Source organism: Grammomys surdaster, unplaced genomic scaffold (genome assembly GCF_004785775.1).
Source record: "Grammomys surdaster isolate TR1022 unplaced genomic scaffold, NIH_TR_1.0 375, whole genome shotgun sequence".
In the NCBI taxonomy this organism is placed as follows: domain Eukaryota; kingdom Metazoa; phylum Chordata; class Mammalia; order Rodentia; family Muridae; genus Grammomys; species Grammomys surdaster.
Window position 1 is genome coordinate 1,391,984 of NW_021604794.1, and position 24,159 is coordinate 1,416,142.

At 43.6% G+C, this 24,159-nt stretch overlaps 1 protein-coding gene across 4 annotated transcripts in view; it reads right to left on the reverse strand.

Moving 5' to 3' along the window:
- The window catches only part of Cdc14b (cell division cycle 14B), an 85,134-nt gene extending 71,603 nt beyond the window's left edge, over nt 1-13,531 (reverse strand). For 2 of the 4 annotated variants that reach the window (XM_028781223.1, XM_028781224.1), the window contains exon 1: nt 13,356-13,531. In XM_028781223.1, coding sequence (XP_028637056.1) covers nt 13,356-13,515 — 160 coding nt within the window. In that variant the 5' untranslated portion in view covers nt 13,516-13,531. The remainder of the gene's footprint in view (nt 1-13,355) is intronic. The other 2 variants (XM_028781226.1, XM_028781222.1) reach the window with 1 other exon arrangement.
- Nucleotides 13,532-24,159: the final 10,628 nt, after the last annotated feature.

A 24,159-nucleotide genomic window follows, 5' to 3' on the forward strand; every position in this document is an offset into this window, starting at 1 on the left:
CAAGAAAGAAGGGAAGAAGGGAAGAAACTCTGAAAATCCCAGCTCAAAACTTCCAGGTATCCCACTATCTCAAGACATCCATTGTTGAGCGTCCTCCCTTGGCGGACAGCAAAAGACAGCGCCAACCACACCTTTCCCAGATCTCCTCCTGAGATCTCTGTTGCAGTTTTCCCTGCAGCCAAGGCAAGGATGGAACTCAAAAAATGCATCCAAATGTGTCTGGATAGAATTTGTGTTTTAGGCTCTTTCAGATTCAATGATTTAAAATGAGAACACATCAACAGTCTACACTTAGCTGTGTTCCTACCTTTTATAAACTAAGCTTTGCTGATATTTCAATACTAAAAAGGGAAGAAATGCACTTTAGGATGCTTCAGTCTCACATATGAGGCACTTCCAACAAGCTGCATAGTATTTCAACAATAAACTCCAAATGCAGTTTGAGAATATCTCTCATAATTTGAGGGGCTGGTCAGATGGCTCAATGGTTAAGAGCACTCACTGCTCTTCCAGATGTCATGAGTTCAAATCCCAGCAACCTCATGGTGGCTCACAACCATCTGTAAAGAGATCTAATGCCCTCTCATGGGATGTCTGAAGACTGCTACAGGGTACTCATTAAATAAATTAAAAAAAAAAAAACAACCTTGGGGCTGGAGTGAGTGGAGCTGGAGCAAGGGGTGGGGGGACAAATAAGTGTTAAATTTAAAAACAAAGCATAATTTGAATTACATCACACACACTCTTGTCAAAGCACGTCTCCCTCAGCACCCTAAAAGAATGTGAAAGTTGGGATGTTTTTCAGTCCAGCTCACATACCAAATGTAGCTACTGAAATAGCAACTTAATATTCAGTGAGTTCTACCACAAGCAACTTTCGGGGCGGGGGTGGGGGGTGTATTTCATTTTACATTTCCAGATAACAGTCTATCACTGAAGGAACTCAAGGAAGGAACCTGGAGGCGGGATCCAAAGCTACTCAGCTGAGTCCCTGTTACCTGTCTTCACTAGATGACTAATCTACTGCTCTGTGTTCAGAGATAAGGGATGCTTTCTTCTACATCTGTCATTAGCCCAGAAGAAGTACCACAGTCATGCCCACAGGTCAATCTGATAAAAAGCCATTCCTCAATTAAGATTCCCTATTTCCAGATGACTCTAGCTTGTGTCCAAACAGAACAAAGGTAAAACAATAGAATTAAAAAAAAAAAAACAAAAAACGTAAAACATCACAGAGACACATACAAAGATACACTATTAAAATGGATTCTTTTCACCTAACACTGGGAAAAATAACTGGAATCATGTAGGAACTGCCAAGTGACATTTCAAACATAAAACTGTCTCAAGCTGGTATTTTAAAGAAAACAAAGCCACGTGATTAAGTCCTAGTTAGCTGTCTTCTCTGAGACGACAAGAATCTACTGCCCTCCCTGTTTAGAGATGGGGACACGATATTATAAATCTTCCAGTCCTCTGCCTCCTCCCTCAGTAATAAATACTTGGTACAATTTCTTGCTCATAGCAATTGTGTGATAAATCTTTATTGAATAGATACTTTAATTAATTCCATAGAATAATTCATACAGAAGAGCAAAACGCAGAGAATGATTCAGCAGAGATGGCCCTAAAATAGAGAGCTTTGCAGAATTCGGAATTCGTAAACGATATTAAAGCATTATGGATTGGGTATAAAAAGATCAATGTCGTAAACTGCACAGCAGAGCTGAGAGTAATTTCACTTTCAAATGAGAACCTGAAGGAACAACAAATTCCAGTGACATCAGGAACAAGATGTTTTGCTTTTGTGAAAAGTAGGCTGCCAACAGAATTTTAATGGGATAAAAGTGAACTACCTGGGAAGTCATGGAGTCATGTGTGATGCTGGTCTAGAATTAACTCCAGCGCAGCTTTCCTCTGCCTTCCAGACAGAGGGACTAAACCTTCTGACTGGTGAACAACCTCTAAGAGAATTGCTCCTCTGGGGTATAAACGATACTAAGAACTAGAAAGATTTAGACATTGCTAGAGCAATGGCTCAGTGCTCAAGATCACGCTGCTCTTGCACTGAACCTGTGTTCCATTCCCAGGACCCACATGGTGGCTCACAACCATCTGTAACTCTAACTGAGGGGATCTCCTTGTCTCCTCAGGCTATCAAATACATAGGGTCCACTACCATGCAGGCAAAAACACTTACGCACATTAAAAAATATTTGTGGGGGGCTGGAGAGATGGCTCAGTGGTTAAGAGCACTGACTGCACTTCCAGAGGTCCTGAGTTCAAATCCCAGCAACCACATGGTGGCTCACAACCATCTGTAATGAGATCTGACGCCCTCTTCTGGTGTGTCTGAAGACAGCTACAGTGTATTCATATATAATAAATAAATAAATCTTTAAAAAAAAATATTTGCATGTGTGTGTGTTCTTATATGCATGGGACCATTGGCTCCCTTATTTGAATAACTTGAAAATCAAAATAAATTAGAATTTTTTTTTAAAAAGTGACTAATGCTATAGTTTTGTGGTGGAGTTTGTCAATCATACAAGAGGCCCTGGGACCCATCCCTAGCACTCAACTTGATTTCCTGTATGAACCCAAAACAGAACATAAAAGCCCTTCCCTGAGCCCCAAATTAAAACTAGCATTTCATGAAATTTCCCTCATGCTTCATGGAATAAAAAACAAACAAACAAACAAACAAACAAAATGATATAAACCTGCCAGGTAGGCACAGAAATGCCTAGAAAACAGAAAGAACTACTATTTTGAAGGCCCTCTCTCAAAACAAACAAACCAAAAAGAATAGCTGTTATATCCGTTAATTGTAAATATTATTTCAGAAAGCACATTTTAAAGTACTTCAATTTTAAAAGTCAAATTTTGGTACTACCAAAAATATTCATCACTTAGATTCACAATAAAAAATACAGGGAAATCACATTTGGTATTATGCATACACAGAAATCAACTCCTCTTGTAATAGAAAGAACAGTTTCAGCTTCAGCTGTAATGAAGGTGATCTACAGTCACAGCTGTCACCTCAAACTAAACCAAAGACAAGCAGAAACAGATCCAACCAAGAATCACAACTCACAGATTAGATTTTACTGTTTAAAAGTATCGGAAAGAACCACAAAGTAGCCGAGGATCTGACTACTTTTGTTGGTGCAGTATTCATGAAAAGCTATTAAAAAACAAAAACAAAACAGCCGAGCAGTGGTGGCACACGTCTTTAATCCCAGCACTTGGGAGGAAAAGGCAGGCGGATTTCTGAGTTCGAGGCCAGCCTGGTCTACAGAGTGAGTTCCAGGACAGCCAGGGCTACACAGAGAAACCCTGTCTCGAAAAACCAAAGGGAAAAAAGAAGAAGAAGAAGAAGAAGAAGGAGAAGGAGAAGGAGAAGGAGAAGGAGAAGCAGCAGCAGCAGCAGCAGCTGTAAGCTGACTGACATAGGTGCTGGGAACCACCATCTGTAAGAACAGTACATGGTCCTAACTGCTGAGCCATCTCTCCTGTCTTGTTTTTATAATCAACTTTATTTTTTGGAAATGTTTTCTCTACAATAATCTCTGTGTAATATCAAAGCCAGGTCATGTAAAAACAAACAAACAAACAAACAACCCACTAGGACTGAGAGCACTTAGTGCTCTTGTAGAGGACCCGGGTTCCATTCCCAGCACCCACAACATTCTGTAACTCCTGGGGATCTGACATCTACTTCTGGCATCGACAGGTACCAGATACACATCCAGACACAACACTCATGCATATAAAAAGTAATTAAAAAAAAAACAACTAGAAACTAAATGACCAAGTTTGGAAGCTTAAAAACAGAAGTAAAGAAAAAAGCCATATTGGAAGACTGGTTAGCTCCTACAGAGTCCAATTCTCTGTGTCTAGCCAGGTTCCCTCACCTTCTGATCCTGCTAATGCAGCTGGTAAAGGTGCCCTTCTAGGTGACAAATGGCTCTGAGATGTTCACATAAACGGTATGTCCAGTTCTTTGCTCCCAAAATTAAAAAAAAAAAAAATCCAACAGAAAACATCTTAGAGGACTGACTTAGGTGAAAATATTCTGTACCTAGGGTATGAAGGAAATAAGATATACTAAAATGAACCTTCCCGGCACTTTTATGTGTGGATTTAAAAACATAAAATTTTAAATTTTAGCCAAAATAATAAAGTACTGTTGTGGGTTGTCCTGATGTTGTTTGTATTCTGATGTTAATTCTGCTTCCTCAAGATGGGCTGCCTGGGAAAAGCAGTCCATTGCATACTCAGGTGTGAAACCTTCTCCCCATGTTAACGGTTAAATAAAGGCTAGAGGCTGTGATTGGGCAATGGAGGGGAAAGGTGGGACTAGAGGTTTGAGAGTGAGGGCAGGTGGAGAGAGGAGAAGAGGCAAGATAGGAGGAGAGAGGATGGAAGAAGAGGAGGAAGCCATGATGGACCTGAACCACACATGGTCAGGAGAAACCGCAAAAAGCAAAGGGTCTTACAGCTGGGGAATAAGTTAGTATAGTGTTAGATCTGCCCAACCTCAGCATATAGCTTACTATTATAATAACTGGATCGTGGGGTGTTTTTTTTTTTTAAAGATTTATTTATTTTATTTATGAGTACACTTTAGCTGTCTTCAGACACACCAGAAGAGGGCATCGAATCTCATTATGGGTGGTTGTGAGCCACCATGTGGTTGCTGGGATTTGAACTCAGAACCTCTGAAAGAGCAGTCAGTGCTCTTAACCACTGAGCCATCTCTCCAGCCCGTGGGTTTTTTTTTTAAGGATTATTTATTTCTTTTATGTATGTGAGTACACTGCAGCTGTCTTCAGACACATACCAGATGAAGACATCGGATCCCATTTCAGATGGTTGTGAGCCACCATGTGGTTGCTAGGAATTGAACTCAAGACCTCTGGAAGAGCAATCAATGCTCTTAACCTCTGGGTCATCTCTCTAGCCCAGATTGTGCATTTTTTTAATATGGGATTACTGGGGTTGAAAATTACAGCATCAAAGTACATCTTTAATTCCAGCACTCGGGAGGCAAAGGCAAGTGGAACTCTGAGTCTGAAACCAACCTGGTACACTTAGTAAGTTCCAGGCCAATCAGAGCTACATAGGAATACCCTACCTCAAGTAAATAAATATAAAAATAAAGACATTAACTTGAGGCTGGGAAGATGGCTGAGCAGATAAACCTGCAATCTAAGTTCAATCCTCAGAACTGGTATACTAGAGTCTCCCAAGTAGGAGAGAACAGGCTCATACAGGTTCTCCTCTAACCTCACACATATGGAGGCATGTGCACTCACACACATAAATGTAAAGGAAAAATTTTTAATTCATGATAATTTTTAAAAATCTATCTCCAGCTTTTGACCCTTGCACATAACATGTCTCTGCTACCAATGAACTAATAAAGGGCCTCCCTCTGTTGTCCATGTCTGCCGTTGTATGCCCCCTACTTCACCCCTGTAAACAACCCCAGATCAAATCATTGGGTATACTAAGTATACTAAGATATGCTAGGACACAATCGTGCTTGCAATGAACAATTCTGGAAAAATGGTCATTGGCTCGGTATCTTGTTTTGCTTTCTAAAATCTTCTACCTGTGGCTCCTGCATGAAGCCTCTGCATTGAGACACAAGTAAACTAACAACCTATAAGCAGTCCAGGATAACAGCTCAGATGTGAAATTGGAGCTTTGGTGTACTAGTGCTCTTTGAAGTCTTTAAAGGACATGCAGTGTCTCTGAAGGCTGGCCTCACCGCTGACTCTGATGCATCCTGTGCCAGCAATGTAGCAGCTGGGAGCTGTCAGCACAACAGCACTCTCTGCCTCCGTGCTGATTCACGGATGGGAGACTGTGTGCTTCTCAGCTGAGAGGAGCCTTCAAGCATAATGACTTCCACCTCACTGCTGTCACCTGGTGCCACTCCACCACTGTTACCTGGGTAACCCTGGAGCCTCAATCCCTAGCATTTGGAGACCGGGCCATCCATGTTCCCAGCATTCCCTTTACTTCATCTTTGAGACACTGGGGAATCGAGGCTCCAAAAAGTTGTGAACAATCAGCCCTGGCTCCATCCAAGTAACTGGCAGGGACCAAGTAAGGTTCCTCCTGAGTACTTTAGCCTTCCAAAAGCTTGGCCTGAGACCTCGCTTCAAAACCTGCCCCGTGGATTTCAAGCACAGCCCATGTTTGCCACCCTTTCTCTCTCTCACCCTCAACCTCCAAGTTCAGTTTTCTCAACACAAAATAAATAAATACAGAAGAGAGATGTCCTGGTAACGTGTCTTTATTTCTTGTACCTGAGGATATTATTCAATGGGTATTGTTGAATAAACGACACGTCTGAAAATTGGGCCTGTGCTTGTGGTCAATTTGGGAAACAGCACGCAGAGAGGAGGAACTGCATATTGTGTTTCTGTTGTGTATTTGTCCAAATCCACTAATTTTTCAATTCTAAATTCAACTTGCAGGTGCTGGTCACCAAGAGACTGTCCTCACATGACTACTTGCTTAAGTGGCACAGGATGAGCTGGTAAATGTCCAACTTGCCAAATAATTTTTGTACAACTATGAATCAGTTTTATCGTCTGGAAAAAAGGAAAAGTTGGGCAGTCACAGCTATATCAAACAGAGACCATCCATTTGCCCAAATCACCAATCTCCAGCATCCGTTGGCATCCTCACAGGAAAGTGAAAGGTCATATTATCTCTAGATAACCACTTAAAACACACATATGGCTGGGAAGATGGATCCATGAGTAAAAGTGCTTGCTGCCCAAGCTGGATGGCCTGAGTTCAAACCCTAGGACTCACACAGTGGAAGGAACAAACTAGTTCCTGGCAAGTTGTCCTCTGACTGCCATATGTCCACCCACTCCCAAACAAACACGCCACACACAGAAATAATTAACATAATTTAAAATGTTAAAAACTGCACACCCACAAAGCACCTTTCCTGTAACTCACAACTAGAATTTTCCCAGAACTATTCTCGACATGCGCCATTGCCTTCTACTTACATCCTAGGAATTCACTGTGTGGTTTTGGCTCAGCTCTCTCCAGCATCATTTATAAACAGAGCATGGGCAATGACTGATGACTGGTGATTCCCTGGCTTCAGGACTAGTCCTGCACCGCTTTCCCCTCATTTATTTGCCTGGTCACTCTAAAGCCATAAAAGAAATAACACTTGAGGCTTCCCTTTTGCCTTGTGTGTGATGTGGAACTGCCAGAGCTAGAAGATGATTAGAGCTAGGAGCAGAGAAAACAAGACACATACACAGGATGCAACGAAGGCGAAAGTGCAGAAACACATTGCAGGTGGAAAGACAAAAGGACATTTTGAGGAGCTTTGGTTCCAGAAACTTGGCCACCTCAGTTACAACAGGAGCAATGGAAATAGATTTATTTTGTCCCGTGTTCTGTGTCACCGTATTTCCTCTTCTATCCAGAAAAACACACTTCCGTGGGGCAAACAATGAGTATGTATGAGTATTTTACATAGTAAGCATTCAATAAACACTTCGTGAATTAATGAAAAAAATTTCCCTAGCCAATGACATCTGCTGTGAATTTTAAAGATCCTAAACATAAGTGGGGAGTGCTACTTTGGTTGTTCTCATTTGGTGAGGAGCCTGTGCTTGGAACTGACTGGACTAGCGTGATCCCAACTAGAGTTTCTCCAGTAAGTTATCATGATATACATTAAATCATGGCAGACATTGAGAAACTTAAAAGGAGGGAGAATAAAGAAACTTAAAACAGGGGCTTCAGATGTAGCTCAGTCAGTAGAGTGCTCATCTAGTAGAAGGCTCTTGGCTTGATCCCCAGCACTGTATAAACCAGGCCTGTAATCACAGCACTATTGAGGGGAAGGCAGCAGGAGGATCAGATGTTCAAAGTCATCCTTGGCTACCTATCAATTTCAAGGTATACTGAGTTACACGAGTAAGACTTTTGTCTCTAAAACCAAACATAAATAAAATAAAAAAGTCCTGAGTCAGTCAAGAGTAACTATTTACTAATTTTCTTCAATATTAGAAACTTAAAAGATAAAAGAGTGAAATAAATCAAAGTTCTGTATCAACGATGAGACTCTGCAAATGATCAGATTTTGCAGTTGCATTGGAGTGCTTAAAAATCTCCTCAGTCGCCGGGCAGTAGTTGATCACCCCTTTAACCCCAATGCTCCGGAGGCAGAGGCAAGATGATCTCTGAATTTGACACCTCAGTCTGGTCTACAGACGTAGTTCCAGGACAGCCAGGGTTACACAAAGCAGTCTTGGGGGGGATGAGGAACTCAGGAGGCAGAGGCAGGCAAATTTCTAGGAGTTCAAGGCTGTTCTACACATCAAGTTCAAGGCCTACACACAGTGAGACTCTGTCATCCCTGCCTACCTCCAAACAAAACAACTGTTCTTGGACAGGGGAGACTGTTCTTGTTATTAACAAAATAAGGAAGCATGCTCATTTACTGGAAAGCTCTATACTAATGATTTGATAATTAAAAAAGCTTTGGAACTCTGGCACCAAAGAGGTTTATAGGAAGATAAAATTCCTGCCTTTGTCCAACCGATTTTTCTCATAGATTTCTCCCAATTTTAAGTCTTTTTTTTTTTTAAGTCTTTTTTTTTTTGTTTTTGTTTTTCAAGACAGGGTTTCTCTATGTAGTCCTGGCTGTCCTGGAACTCACTCTGTAGACCAGGCTGGTCTCGAACTCAGAAATCCTCCTGCCTCTGCCTCCCAAGTGCTGGGATTAAAGGCGTGCGCCACCATCGCCCGGCTCAATTTTAAGTCTTAACAGTTTTCAACACACTAAAAACTCAAGTCCTCCTTTCTCCCTGGTTCCTTAACTAATAGAAGCTTCCTCTGGTATTTTTAGTATTTCAGGGCATTAGCTACACAGTTCACAATCTTTAGGAGATTTGGTTTTCATGGTACCTCAGAAATACAGTTCGAATTTAAAACAAAACAAAAAACAGTAACAGCAAAACATACTGATTGGATTGGGGTGGCAATTAAACCCCTATTGAGTAGGTCTGCTGTTGGTAAGATAAACCTCCCAGCACAGCAATGAGGCTAGTTATAGTTAGCCCCTAGACAAAACAAGAGTGATCACACAAACGTCTAATATGAACAGCACACAGTCAAAGACCTTGGTGTTGGCAGAAATTAAATTTACAGACTTAACAGCCTGCTATAAAAAATATCAAGGGTAGCTGGGCAGTGGTGGTACATGTCTTTAATCCCAGCACTCAGGAGGCTGAGACAGACAAAGCTCTGTGAGCTGGAGGCCAGCCTGGTCTAGTTCCCGGATACCCAGGACTACACAGGAAAACCTTGTTGGAAAAAAGTGGGGGGAGGTCTTTGGGGTTAAAAAGTTTGGGGACTAGAGATGTGTCTCAGTGCTTGCCTGGGATGCATGAAACCCTTGGTTTAGTCCCCAGCATCACATGACACCAGGCACAATGATTCGTGCTTATAACTCCTGCACTCAGGTGGAAGCAAAGTGCTTAGCCATTCAAAGTCATCCTCAGCTACACACTAAGTTTCAGGAAAGCCTTACAGGGCAGAGCAGGCAAAACAGACAACATGCCTTAATATTTCCAAACCATGTCTACTACAAGTCTTCCTGCTCAGGAACAAGTGTTAATGAAGATGAGGTAGAAATGATCGGCACCCCAGAGGTAGGATGGCTGACAGTGAAAGCATTTTTCAAGTCTGGCAGCGGCCCAAGATGTGTGAGAATCTGGAGTTACTGCACATCCCAACAAGCTATGCATCCAAAGGAGCTGACGCATGTCCCTGCAAAGACCTGCACATCAACATGCATGGCTGCAATATCATACAAATCCACAAGTCCACTGAAGCTGTGTAATGCTGGCCCAACATTTTCACTTCTAAAAGTCACTTATAGAGTCACACGTGTACTGCAGCCATTTGCAACAGGACCTAACATAGTCCCAAATCCCAACTTACTACTACTAAAGAGATCATGATTCAGCCACACAATAGGACAGCACTAGGCAAATAAACAGAGAAAATCCTGATGGCTCAGCTCAGAGAGCCTGCAGCCAAGACTGATGACCTTAGTTCAATTTTGGAAACTAGCATGGTTGAAGAAGTGAACCAGTTCCCACAGGCTGTCCTCTGACTTGTGCATACAGTCCCAGTAAAAGTAAAATATCCCTGTCTTGGGGGGGGGTACTCATGTGTGTATGTGTGCGTATGTGTGTGTGTGTGTGTGTTTGTGTGTGTATGTGTGTATATGTGTGAAGGGAGCGTGCACACTCCCTTCCCCTTCCCCAACACACGTTAAGTAAAAAAGCAATTAAAAAAAAAAAGTAAAGGATTAAAAAGAAAAAAAAAACTGCTCATATATCTCATTTTGGTAATAGAGTTCAAGGCCACCCTTGTCTACCCATAGTCCCAGACCAGCCTACTACATAGTAAGACCCTGTCTCAAAAAGCAAATAACGATAAAACAATGGCTGATGGGAAAACACGTTGTAAATGAAGGGACCAGCTACCATTTACTAAGCACAAAATCTTATACCTCCCTCCCTCCATTACTACCTCACACAAACAAATTTAAATAAATAAAATTAAAAGTAATCTGAGCTCTGCAACTTTACCTGGTAGCTGGCTGATGCCGGTAACCTATGCTCTGAGGAGGCTGAGACAGCAGGATCTCAAGTTTAAGGCTGGTGTGGTTTAGTGAGTTCCTAGCTGGGCTAGACTATATAATAAGATCCAGTGTTTTTATAAAGGTGTAGGGTAGTGCTGAGAGATGGCTCTACTCTTGCAGAGGACCCAGGTTCGGCCCCCCCCCCCCCCCCCCGCCCCAGCACCTAACCACTTGTAACTCCAGCTCCAGGAGGCCTAATGCCTCTTGCTGCCTCTTCCGGCACTGCATCCATGTGGTGCACACATATGCAATCAGGCACACATACATGCACATACAATTACATAATTTAGATTTAAAAATCAGTTACTTCAATCTGTTTTGCAAATAACACAGAAACAGACTTTTAGTGTCTTGGGCTTTTTTGTTTGTTTGGCTGGTCCTTTTCTTTTTTTTTTTCTTTCAGGAAACTGAATTTACTCACTGAAGGGCTTGCAAGTCTCATCCCCTGGAGCTAGGTTAGCATCTTGCACTAAGTCTGGACTGCTCCATTATCAAAGCTTGTAACTGGACAGTATTTTGATTTTGTGCATAAAATGTACCAGCTCCTTCAGTATTATTGACCTTTTTTTTAAAAGTTATTTCTTTGATGACTTCCTCAGGAAGACTTGTCAAGTTATACTTTATCCCCATGAAAGAGAAAGATTTCCTCCAATGACTGCTGAGGTCAATATTCTTTTGGTGGGTTGTAGCTCAGAGCTGTAGAGCTGGTCTAGCATGCACAAAGGCCCTGAATGGCAGCTTCAGTGCCACTAACAATTTTTCTTAACAAGAACAAGCACCTAAATCTTACAATTCTTTTTGTTTTCTTTGGTGTTCTGAGACAAGATCTCTCCACATAGACCTAACTGTCCTAGAACTCACCAAGTAGATGAAGCTAACCTTGAATTCACAAAGATCAATCTGATTGCCTCCAGAGTATTAGAATTAAAGACATGGGCTACCACATGCAGCCTCACAACTTTTCTTTCTTTCTTTTTTTCTTTCTTTCTTTTTTGTTTGGTTTTTCGAGACAGGGTTTCTCTGTGTAGCTCTGGCTGTCCTGGAACTCACTCTGTAGACCAGGCTGGCCTCAAACTCAGAAATCCGCCTGCCTCTGCCTCCCAAGTGCTGGGATTAAAGGCATGGGCCACCACCGCCCGGCACAACTTTTCTTGTTGAAAACAACCACCTAAATATTCAATAGAGAACTGTCTAAAATGTTCATAAAACATCTAAATCTATAAATGCATTTAAATCCATAAACATTTTTATAGTTTAATCCTTTAAAGCCGCACACCCTTTGGCCTATGTAGTATTTAAAATCAAATGAGACCGAACATACGAATTGGAGGCTAGCGTTCTTTTACGAAGTACTGTGCAGAGCAATGCAAAATCAATCGTGTACCACCCTGCATGGGTTTGCAAAGAATAGATACATATGTGTGCTAGTCGAGGATATTTCTGGAAAGATTCACGAGAACTTGGCAACATCCGTTACATTTAGAGGGCACTCCTTTGTCTTTGCCACCGACTTTTCTCAATATACTCCGTGTATCTTTACAATTTAGAGCTATACAATAATAAGCTTGCCCCATACAAAAAAAAAAAAAAAAAAGAGCAGAAAGAATGTGCAGATGTCACCAGTACGAAGTCTCTGGAAGGAACCTGGTCAAGCTGGTGTCTCCTCCTGCAGGGCCACGCACTCGTAGACCTGAGCAGACACTAGTCAGGGGCTGTACTTAAAACAACTCCTTCCTCTTCCTCCTTCAAACGCTAGAAACCTTCCCTCTCCTCTCAACTTCTTTTAAAAATCGGTCTTAACTTTCTAGTTGCCCATCAATCTAGAATATACTTTCTACTAAATTTCTGTTTGTCTAAACACTTCCTAAATAAATAAATGTTGTCACCAATCGAGCACCACCTAGCAAAGTCCAAGTTCAAGGCTTGGAAACCCGCTCTTAAAACCCCCACGAAAGGACACTATCCGCCCCAGAAAACGCGGCACCTTCCTTCTTCCCTCAACCGCGCAGACAGCTATGCAGCTGACAACGCATTTCCTTGTACATCAGTACACCGAAGGCAAGCTCTGGCTTCTACATCAATCCCGGCAAACCGAGCAACTGCCAAATGGATTTCTTTGGTCTTCAAGAACTGAGGCGCTAAGAAAAATCGCCCTCGAAAGCGGCTTTTCTACCTGCTCCGGCTGGCGGGTTTTTCTCAAAAGTGACACCTCTGAGCTCTTAGCATGCTGGGTGGCTCAAACGCCATCAACGTGACACCTTTCTGGAGGCACCGGAGGGAGGGCAAAGATCTCTGAGGAGGCCTGAGAGGGCGCGATGGCGTGGGGAGGGGGGAGGGGGTGACGGACCGCCAGGGGCTCGGGCCGGATCCCACGCGTTGCTAAGGCTCAGCGGGGCTTTGGGCCCTCGGGACAGCAAAGACTAGCGGGACTCAGCAGAGGCTCGGACTCGCTTGGGGGACAACCGCGTCGGCTTATCCCGGGATGAGGTGAGTTCGAAGGCAGGGCCGCCCCGCTCCCGAGGCCGCGCGCACTTGCAGAGGTGACCCCTCGGCCCATCTCCCGTAAAGTTGCTACCGCAGGCGCGCGGGCGGCTAGAGGCTCGAGGAGGCGCGAGCCTCGTGGGGGTGTGGCGGGGCTCACCCGTGATGTCCAGGTACAGGTCGTCCTGCTGCTCCAGGCGGTGCAGCTCCTGCGGCGTGGAGCTGCGGCTCTTCTTCACGCCGGGGGAGGAGGACGAGCTGCGGCGTGAGCAGGGGGGCGCGGTGGCCCAAGCCGAGCGCCGCTCGCTCTTACGCTTCATGGAGGCGGCCGCGGCCCGTCAGGGGACCGCGACCATGGCCCGGCAACCCGGCCCGGGGTCCTCGCGCTGCGTCTCCCGCCGCCCGCGTCCCGGGGGCCCCACAGCGCTGGCCTGTGGCTGGAGCAAAGCGCGCGCTCCCTGAGACGCTGCTGCCGGGGCGTCCGAGCTCGGCGGGCCGCGGCTCCCGGGGACCCCCAGGAGGGATGTTCCGTGGAGCTTCATTCACAAAAAGAAGGGCCCACAACCCTCCTCGGGGCCTGCCGGCTCGGGTCGTTCATTGGTCAGTGCGGCGTGACGTCACGCAACTGGAGCCTTCCTACAGGCAGGTACTCGGTGACGCCATAAAGAAAAGTCTGAGCGCTTCCGCCAATCGGACAGAAAGCGTGTTGGCGACCCCCTTGGTGGGATCCCCCTAACTTTTGTCTCCTGTGTCCAGGTGTGGCGCCCCAGTCCCCAGTTCCTCGAATCAGTCCCCGAGTTCCTGCACAGCCCTACCCTAATAACTCCACTCCGGATCTTTGAGATGGAATTTTTTTCTTTTTTTTTTTTTAAGTTTTTCTTGGGTTTCCTTGTAATTCGCGCCACGGGAGCCTTGTCATGGCCGCCTGCTAGGAGAGTGTAGCCCGCTGAAACGGTCCGCAGCTCTGTGGACGCGAGGCGGAGTGGACCTCAGAACTTAGAAGTTCAGACCAGCGCTGTTTTCCCACCTATCCGAACAGAGCAATGAGGGCTTCTTAAGCGTCGGTTAAAAACCTCGAGACGCGATTTACCGCGGTGGTTTTGCACCTTCCGACACCTCACCTCGGTACCCAGGAGCTGCGCTAACTCTTGCTGTCGGTAGCCGAGGTGCCCACGGTCCGATTTAGCACGAAGTGTTGGAGCACGTGGCCAGCTGAGCCCTCGGACTTTTCTCCTTTGGGTTTGCAGGGATACAGCCCCATATTTTGCTACTGGGCTAAAAAGGTGTCAGATCTCTCTGGAACTTGACCGTAGCTGCCATTTTGAAGAGCCCAGCTCCACGGGAGCATCTACTTGGGCGAGGAGACTGGAAGCGGTCTTTGGAATCGATGGTCTCAAACTCCCCATCCGCAGGCCTTGTTGTCAAGTCTAGTCTGAAAGGGAAGTCAGTCAGAGTCAGAGGGATAAATTTCAGCCCCTCCTCCCCTCCCCCAGGAACCTCTCAAATGCAGATTTCACAGAGTTCCTCCGCCCTTGGATCATTTTGGCTTCTTTTGTTTTGAAGCCTGCGATGTAGGAAAAGGTAAGACCGTGGGACTGCTTTCCTTAGCCAGGGTCCCTTAAAAGCCTGCTTGTTCATCTTTCGGGTTTCCATAAGGATATCAACGAAGGCCTTACATTTAAAATGTTTGCAGTCGTAGCAAAAACTTTTGCCCAGGAAGAGGAAGTCCTTCACACAGTTCCAAGGATTCATAGTAGAAGGGCCACTGGATGTCACAATCAGAATTTTTAAGAATAGATTTTTTTTAATATCCCCATTGTAATCCATAGAATTACATGGAAGAAAGTATTCTAATTGTCGTACCTCACTCACAGACCAGACTGGGCTGAAAATGGCATCTGCCTCTCCAGTGCTGGGATTCCAGATGTGAGCCACCAAAAGGCACCTAACTGGATTTTCTGCGTGTGTGTCTAGCGTGTTCCTTTCTCTTTTTTCTGTTCTCTTTTTTCTTCTTTCTTTCTTTCTTTCTTTCTTTCTTTCTTTCCTTCCTTCCTTCTTTCTTTTTCTTTTTTTTTTTTGAGCTTTTGGGTCTCCAATCTCGTCGCTTGTGCTGGACAAATGATCTACCAGCAAACCACATTCCTGCCCCACGTTCATTACTTTTTGAGACTGGCTTAGTTAAATGTATAACAACCGAGTAATTTCCATACATCAGTTGATTTCCTCTCACTTTCAAATAGAATGTTTTGGCTAGATTCTAGCCACTAGAAATTCCAACAAAATGCACATGGTTTAAATAAAGGGGGAAAAGCTTAAGTGTACATAGTTTTACCATGTACACATTTTCCTATTTTTCAAATACATAGTTATGATACTGCTGAAGTAATATTTTTTTTAAAAACAAAGCTTTTGATTACTCCTAATTATTCAGACACATCATGGAAACTAGAAGTCCATGTGCTAAGCATATGCATTACTTGAGTATGGCCACACTGCCTGTAATATCTGCACTTGAAAGTGGAAGCTAGGGGAATAGGACTTCAAGGTCATCCTCTGCTACATAAGGAGTTGAAAGCCAAGGCTACAACCAGATCCTGTCTCAAATAAATAAATAAATAAATAAATAAATAGCCAGTCAGGTGACACATTGGGGAAAAGCACTTGCTAGCAGGTAGGACAACCTGAGTTCAATCCCTGGGAATCCACTTATTAGAAGAGAACCAGTTTCTACAAGCAGTCTTGTGACACACATCCCCACCACACATACTAAAGAAATAAGTAAATGTAACCTCAAACTCTATGTTCTGTTTTCCTATCATGTTTAGATAGTTGCAGAAAATACATTAGCTGATTTTCAGGGTTGTGTGTGTCTGTGTGACATTTCCTTTGAATTGTCTGATTTCTCTCAGCTGGCTGACCTCTGGGTTCTGAGAATTTGGCTACTCAGGAAAGAACCTGAGTTTGCTTGCATGCGTACATTATTGTTCATTGTTTGGTCACTTTGAAAGCACTTTAGACAATTTTTGGTCCAAGGCTATCCATGACAGTGAGGACAGGGAACATCATGGGACCCAAGAAGAAGAAGCCCCTCACTCTGGAATATGACATCTCTCAGCAGCTGAGAATCAAGAATTTCAAGCTGAGGCTAGAGAGATGGCTGAGCAGTGAACAATAAACACTGAGTACCTCAGTTTGGTTTCCAGAATCCAGGTCAGGCTGGTCACAACTGCCTGTAACTCCAGCTTGAGGATCTGGCTACCCAGGCACCTGCATTCACATGCAACCACCTGCCAGTGCACAGAAATAAAATAAATCTTTTTTTAAAACAAAAGAGTTCCAGGCTGGGATCTGGTTGTAGCCTTGGCTGGCTTCCAGATGGCTCAGTGGGTAAAGTGTCTGCTATGTAACAATGAGGACATGAATCTGGATTCCCAGTATCCATGTAAAAAACTGGATAAGTATCTATAGTCCCAGCACTGGAGAGACAAAACAGGGGGGTTTCTAGTGCCAGGTGGCAACAGTCTAGCTGACAGTGGAAGACACCTAACAGATGTCCCCACATGAACACACACACAAAGAATTCCAACACACTATTTGCTATAAAGGTTCCAAATTGGAGAATGTATTTCTTTTATAGAAATATTGTCAGGGGCTGGTGATATTCTGTATCTATTAAAAATAAACTGGCCCCATAGGGCTAGAGAGATGGCCCTGTGTTATGCTTACTGACTGCTCTTCCAGAAGACCCAGGTTAAAATTATTCCGGTATGGCAGCTCACTACTATCTGTAAACTCCTCCAGTTCCTGGGGATCTGACAGCATCGCATGCAGGCAAAACACTAACACACATAAAAACATTTAAATTTTTTTAATAAATAAACTTGTTCCTGCTGGGCATGAGGACACACACCTTTAATCCCAGCCCTTGGATGAAGCAGGAGAAATGCTGTGAATCTGCGGCCAGCCTGGGCTACTTTGTGAATTCCAGGTCAACTGGATGTAGAGTGGGACTTTATCTCAAAATCTAAAATAATTTTTTTTTGAGACAGGGTCTCACTAGATAGTTCTAGTTGTCTGGATCCTGGAACTTGCTGTGTAGACCAGGATGACCTCAAACTCACAGAGATCTGTCTGCCTCTGCCTTCCAAGTGTTGGGTTGGGAGGAATACACCAAGTCTGGCTCAAAGTAATTTTTTTTTCTTTTTGAGACAGGATTTTTCTGTACAATAGCCCTGGCTGTTCTGGAACTTGCTTTGTAGACCAAGCTGTCCTTGAACTCACAAAAATCAGCCTGCTTCTAAATTTTTTAAAAAGTATAATCAGCACATGATCAATACAAAGATTGCACAGGATTTTGAGTATATTCCAAAAGCCCATGTGTCAAAGGGTCAGTTATTGGAGGTATGATTATAGGAAACTGTGGGACGTGGGATTCTACTTTCATTTTTCTTGATATGATGTAAGCAGCTTTAGTCTACATTTTATTCTTGCCATGATTTATTATCTCACCAGTGGCCTCAAAGCAATGGACCAACCAACCTTAAGCACTTAAGCAACTGTAAGCCAGAATACCCTTTCTTTCTTTCTTTCTTTCTTTCTTTCTTTCTTTCTTTCTTTCTTTCTTCCTTTCTTCCTTTCTTCCTTTCTTCCTTTCTTCCTTCCTTCCTTCCTTCCTTCCTTCCTTCCTTTCTTCCTTCCTTTCTTTCTTTGTGTGTGTGTGTGTGTTTCGAGTCAGAGTTTCTCTGTGTAGTCCTGGCTGTCCTGGAACTCACTCTGTCGACCAGGCTGGCCTCGAACTCAGAAATCTGCCTGCCTCTGCCTCCCAAGTGCTGGGATTACAGGCGTGTGCCACCACCGCCTGGCTCCCTTTCTTCTTTTTAAGTTGATTATCTCAGGTATTTTCTTACAGGAATAGAAATCTAACACAGTAGGTGTTCTTTCAGTTAGTTATAAAATTACATAGTATGTAACCACTGCCCAAAATAAGTTATAGAACCAAATTAATTTTTTATGTTTTTTTGGTTTTTGGTTTGGTTTGGGTTTTTGTTTCGTTTTGAGGCAGTTTCTATGTAGCTCTGTCCTGGAACTCACTATGTAGACCAGGGTGACCTCAAGCTCCATCTGCCTCTCTGTACTGAGTGCTGGTATTAAAAGTGTGTGAAGGCCGGGCAGTGGTGGCGCATGCCTTTAGCCCCAGCACTTGGGAGGCAGAGGCAGGCAGATTTCTGAGTTTGAGACCAGCCTGGTCTACAGAGTGAGTTCCAGGACAGCCAGGGCTACACAGAGGAACCCTGTCTCAAAAAACCAAAAAATTTTAACACATCTCCCCAAAATTTGTGTGTTAGCAGCTTGGTGTTCCTCATGGGTTACTGACATGATGAATCCTTTAAGAGAAGAGATTAGTGGAGAAGTCAAGAGGTCTTGGGGGCACCATCCTCATAAGGATTAATGCAGATCTCCTGGAGGAGGTTAGCCCTTCAAAGGGTTGGGGTATTATAGGAGAGGTTGGCACTTCTCCCATCTCACTTCTGCATGTGACACTTGCTACTCTCACACTGCAGCCATTACTAAGCTGTCCGCCATGAGGTCCTTCACCACTTCTCCAGTCCATACCCGATGCTATGCCTCAAGTGCTGGGGTTTAAGATATGTACCACCACTCTTGGCTTGATGAAACATTAGTGAACGTCAAATACTGTGAGCTTGTTTGTTTTTGTTTGTTTGTTCGTTTGTTTTAAAGTACCCAGCTCCTCTGGTATTGTGTTACAGCAGTGGACCACGAGCTGAAAACTCTCCTTGCAGTCCTGTGCATGATTCCCTATGTCAGACCTCTCTCTATTGAGACCATGTTATCTAGACATTTCCCTGCCTCTGACAGCCTCTCCTTGCTTTGCTTGCTGCTTTCCATGTCAGATGCATCTTCTGGCATAATATTTTGGCTTCTGAAATTTATTTCTGGCGCTCTCATCCTGACCGAGTTGGATCAGCTCTTCTGGCTGAGTCCTGGTCCTCTAAACACACCGGGTTCTGACAGACTTTCTTGAACTCTGCAATAGTGGCTGCAGATCCAAGTTGACACTGCCTGTGGGCCCAGCTGCCAAGCCAGGCCTCCTTCCCCCAGGGCAAGACACAACAAGCTTCACAGTCCTAATCAGCAAAGATAATCAGGTAATTAGAGATAGCTAACCACCTCCTTTACCCACGCTACACACATTTTTCTTGCCAACAATTACAGAACAAGAAAGACGTTCTTGTCTAACTCCTTATTGACAAGGAAGTAACTGAAAGGCATCAATTTCAAGTCTCTTCTGAGGTTGTAGAAACGTAAAAGCAACTTATTCTTCATCAATTGTTGTGGCTAGGAAGAACATTCTTGCAGTCTTTTTAGTTTGAGAAGAGAACTAACTACCAATTCAAATGTGGTGATTTTCTCTGTCTTTTTTATTAAAGCCCCTTCTTTTTTTTTGGTTTTTCGAGACAGGGTTTCTCTGTGTAGCCCTGGCTGTCCTGGAACTCACTCTGTAGACCAGGCTGGCCTCGAACTCAGAAGTCTGCCTTCCTCTGCCTCCCAAGTGCTGGGATTAAAGGCGTGTGCCACCACTGCTCGGCTAAAGCCCCTTCTTGAGGAAGAAATCCTAGCCCAACCCCTTGGGTCTCCATTTGTTCATGAAGGCCGGAAGAGGGCCTGGAATCCCTTGGAGCCTAGGTTCTAAGAGGTTGTAATCCACCATATATGCTCTGGGAAATTAACTCTGAACACATAACTGCTGAACCACCTCAGCCTCTATTCTATTTGTAAATGCAGTTATGTGAGCAGTGATCCTTTAATCCAAAGTTAGAGGTTATGGGAAAAAAACCTCAAAGGTTAAGGAACCCTTAACATAGGCAATCTACTTCTGAAAGTGAAAGTGACTCAAGTCTTGTGTGTGCCTGTGCTTGACTTTGTTTGTGTGTGTGATCTCATGTACCTCTGTGTGTGTGTTACACACATGCACCTATGCCAGTGTGTGTGGTGGACAGAGATTGACAGATGTCTTTCCCCAGTTAATTTCTGTCTTTTTATATTAATTGATTAATTATTAATTATTAATATAACAATTATTTATTATATTAATTACTTATTATATTATTTATTATCTATATTTATAATGATATAATTAATTATTAATTTAAAAAATGTTATATGTGGGGGTGTTTTGCTGGATTTACAGGAACTGGATTTACAGATAGTTGTGAGCTACCATATAGAATAGAATCCTGTTCCTCTGGAAGAGCAGCCGGTATTCTGAGCCATCTTTCCAGCCCCTCTGCTTTTATTTTTTTGAGGCAGAATCTCTCACTGAATTGGAAGTTCATCTGTTTCAGTAGCTGGCTAGCTAATGAGCTTCAAGGATCTACCTGCCTCTACCCTTCCACTCCCTTCTAGGAGACACAGTGCTTTCTACAGATGTCTCCTGTTGTTTCTTCATCACAGAGATCCACCTGACCGCTGGGACTAAGGATATGTACCAACACACTCAGCCGTGTGTGTGTGTGTGTGTGTGTGTGTGTGTGTGTGTACATGCACATTTGATACATACAATCAGAGGATTACTAATACTAGGAACTGATCCCATGTTCTAAATGCTCTACATAACTTATATCCCCGTCCCTGGGGTATAATGTTTTGTTTGAGACAGTATCACTGCAACCCTGGATGGCCTGGTACACCACAGAGCTCTGTTTGCCTCTGCCCCCAAGTGCTGGGATTTTAATGGATTTTGTGTGATTTAATTGAAAGCCTAGGGTTCTCCCTCCACAAACTCAGTTCTCAGTGTAGGGAAGTGATACATTGTTTTTTTCCTCTCTTCCGAAAGTGTCAGATGCTTATGTTTAAATGTGGTGATATATCTCTGGAGCTCAAGTTTGATTTCCTAAAATCCTAACAAATATGGATCATTTGTGTGGTTAGATGCATTTGAAGTGCTGGGGGACCAAATTGATAGGCACAAGTAAGCTAGGCAAGGGCTCAACCACTGACTTACAATACTAACCCTCGCTGGGCGGTGGTGGCACACGCCTTTAATCCTAGCACTTGGGAGGCAGAGGCAGGCGGATTTCTGAGTTCGAGGCCAGCCTGGTCTACAAAGTGAGTTCCAGGACAGCCAGGGTTACACAGAGAAACCCTGTCTCGGAAAACCAAAACAACAACAACAAAAAAATACTAACCCTCTTTGTCAATTTTAAGACAGGGTCTCATTAAGTGGCACAGTCTGATCTTGAGTTGATATCCTCCTGTCTTATCTTCTATATGGAAGAGAATGCAGGCCCATGTTCCCAAGCAGCGCTTGAAAATAAAAAGCTATTCCCTATTTATATTAAGTCAGTAAACCTGTTCCTGTATGGCATTTTAAGTCCTGATGGGTTGAGATCTGGAAATGTCAGTGACTCACAGATTCCAGACTGCTAGTTGAGTAAAACTAAATAACAGCAAGTTGTAATGATTGCTAAAGACTCTGAAAGCACTCCAACTACCTGCTTATATTCTTACGTCACTGTACGAAAATTGTATTTGAAATTCTTTTCTAGAAACACATTTGACTTCCATAAATGCTTTCATCAAATACCTCATTGTAATAAACAAGGCTATCACACTGTGACTTTTGGGAGGTGCTTTGAAGTACTTCAGAGCAAACATTTTGGAGTACTTCAACTGGCTATAGTCCCAAAAATTTTTCCAGTTCCTGTGACACAGTCGACACCATGTAAAGGAGAACTTATGTCTTCATTGTCCTGTTTCGTACTTTCTTTCTGAGTCAGGGTCTCTCATGTACCTAGCCTGGTCTCATACTTTGAGCTTTTGATCCTTCTGCCTCCATCTCCCAAGGGTTTGAACTACAGAGATGTGCCACTGTGCATGGGTCTATGCAGCACTGGGGATCTGAGCTTGATGGATGTTAACTACTCTACCAATTGAGCTGTGTTCCCTAGTCCTCTATTGTAAAATTACATTTGTTTGTTTTTATGTGTGAGTATATATCTGCATGTAGTTACATGCATTGGCTCAGCCTCTCTGTCTCTCTCTGTCTCTCTCTCTCTCTCTCTCTCTCTCTCTCTCTCTCTCTCTCTCTGTCTCTCTCTCTCTCTCTGTATATAAATACACTGTAGCTGTCTTCAGGCACACCAGAAGAGAGCATCAGATTCCATTACTGATGGTCGTAAGCCATGTGGTTGCTGAGAATTGAGACCTCTGGAAGGGCTGGGCGGTGGTGGCGCACGCCTTTAATCCCAGCACTTGGGAGGCAGAGGCAGGTGGATTTCTGAGTTCGAGGCCAGCCTGGTCTACAGAGTGAGTTCCAGAACAGCCAGGGCTACACAGAGAAACCCTTTCTCAAAACAAAACAACAAACAAACAAACAAAACCAACCCTTAGAGTATGTATGTGCATGTGTATACATATGTGCTTGTATGCACCACAGTGTGTATGTGTGATTAGAGAACAACTTTTGGGAGTTGATTCCCCCTTTCTGCTATGTCAGTTCCAGGTACTAAAACCAGGTTTTTAGGCATAGTCACTAGTATGTTTTCCTCACTGAGTCATCTTACCAACCCCTTAGGAATTGTGGGGATTTGGGGTTGTTTAGTTTAGTTTTGGGGTGGGTTTTTTTTTGTTTGTTTGTTTGTTTGTTTGAGTTTTTTGCATTTTTGTTGGTTTGTTTTTTGTCTTTTTGTTTTTTTTGAGACAGAGTTTCTCTGTATAGCCCTGGCTGTCCCGGAACTCACTCTGTAGACCCAGCTGCCCTCGAACTCAGAAATCCGCCTGCCTCTGCCTCCCAAGTGCTGGGACTAAAGGCCTGTGCCACCACTGCCCGGCTTTTTTTTTTTTTTTTTTTGAGTCATGGTCTTGTGTCATGGTCAGGTGTCCTTGAACTCACTATGTAAAGCAACCTGACCTCAAACTCAGAAATCTTGCTGCCTCCGCCTCCTTCATGCTGTTATTAAAGACATGTGCAACCATGCCTAGCTAAAATGAATTCTTTAACCTAACTTGAAGAGTATCTTTTACAAACTGTATGTACGTCAAGTGCATGTCTTCAATGTCATCCATCCATTCATCTGCCTGTGAGTCACACCCCAGCCCTAGAACACACAGCTTAAAATAACTTGATTTTGAAGTAGACACAACACATCCTTAGAAAGTTTCTCCCCCAGATCTACATGGTCAGAGTCTACTTCAGCTCTGTGGTAGAGGTAAGGAGCCAGTGTTTGTGGTCTATTTTTAATTGATTTATTTTGCCTCTAAGGATGGAACTCAAGGACTTAACTTTTTTTTTAAAGATTTATTTATTTATTTATTTATTTATTTATTTATTTTATATGACTATATTGTAGCTTCTACACATCAGAAGAGGGCATCAGATTCCATTATAGATGTTTGTGAGCCACCATGTAGTTTCTGGGAATTGAACTCAGGACCTCTGGAAGAGCAGTTAGTGCTCTTAACCGCTGAACCATTGCTCCAGTCCTGGGGAACGTTGTAAATGCTACTATCCTGGAGCTACTTACCCATTACCTAAAACAAAAATCTGAGTGTGATTTTTTTTACCCCAGTAGTAAAGAAAGAACCTAGGGTCTCACATATGCTAGACAAAAACTGCTACTGAACTACAGACCAGTGTAGCTGCTTGTATTTTAATGCTAATTTGGGTCCCCCAAATTAGCTTGCGCGCAAGGGTCTGCTTCTGGGAACCTGCCCCTAGTTAATTCCGATTGGTAAATAAAGATACCATCAGCCAATAGTTGGGGAGAAAAGAGACAGAGAGAGAGAGAGAGGAGGGAGAGAGAGGAGGGAGAGAGAGAAGGGAGAGAGAGGAGGGAGAGAGGGGAGAGGGGAGGGAAAGGAGGGAGAGAGAGGAGGGAGAGAGAGAAGGGAGAGAGAGGAGGGAGAGAGGGGAGAGGGGAGGGAAAGGAGGGAGAGAGAGGAGG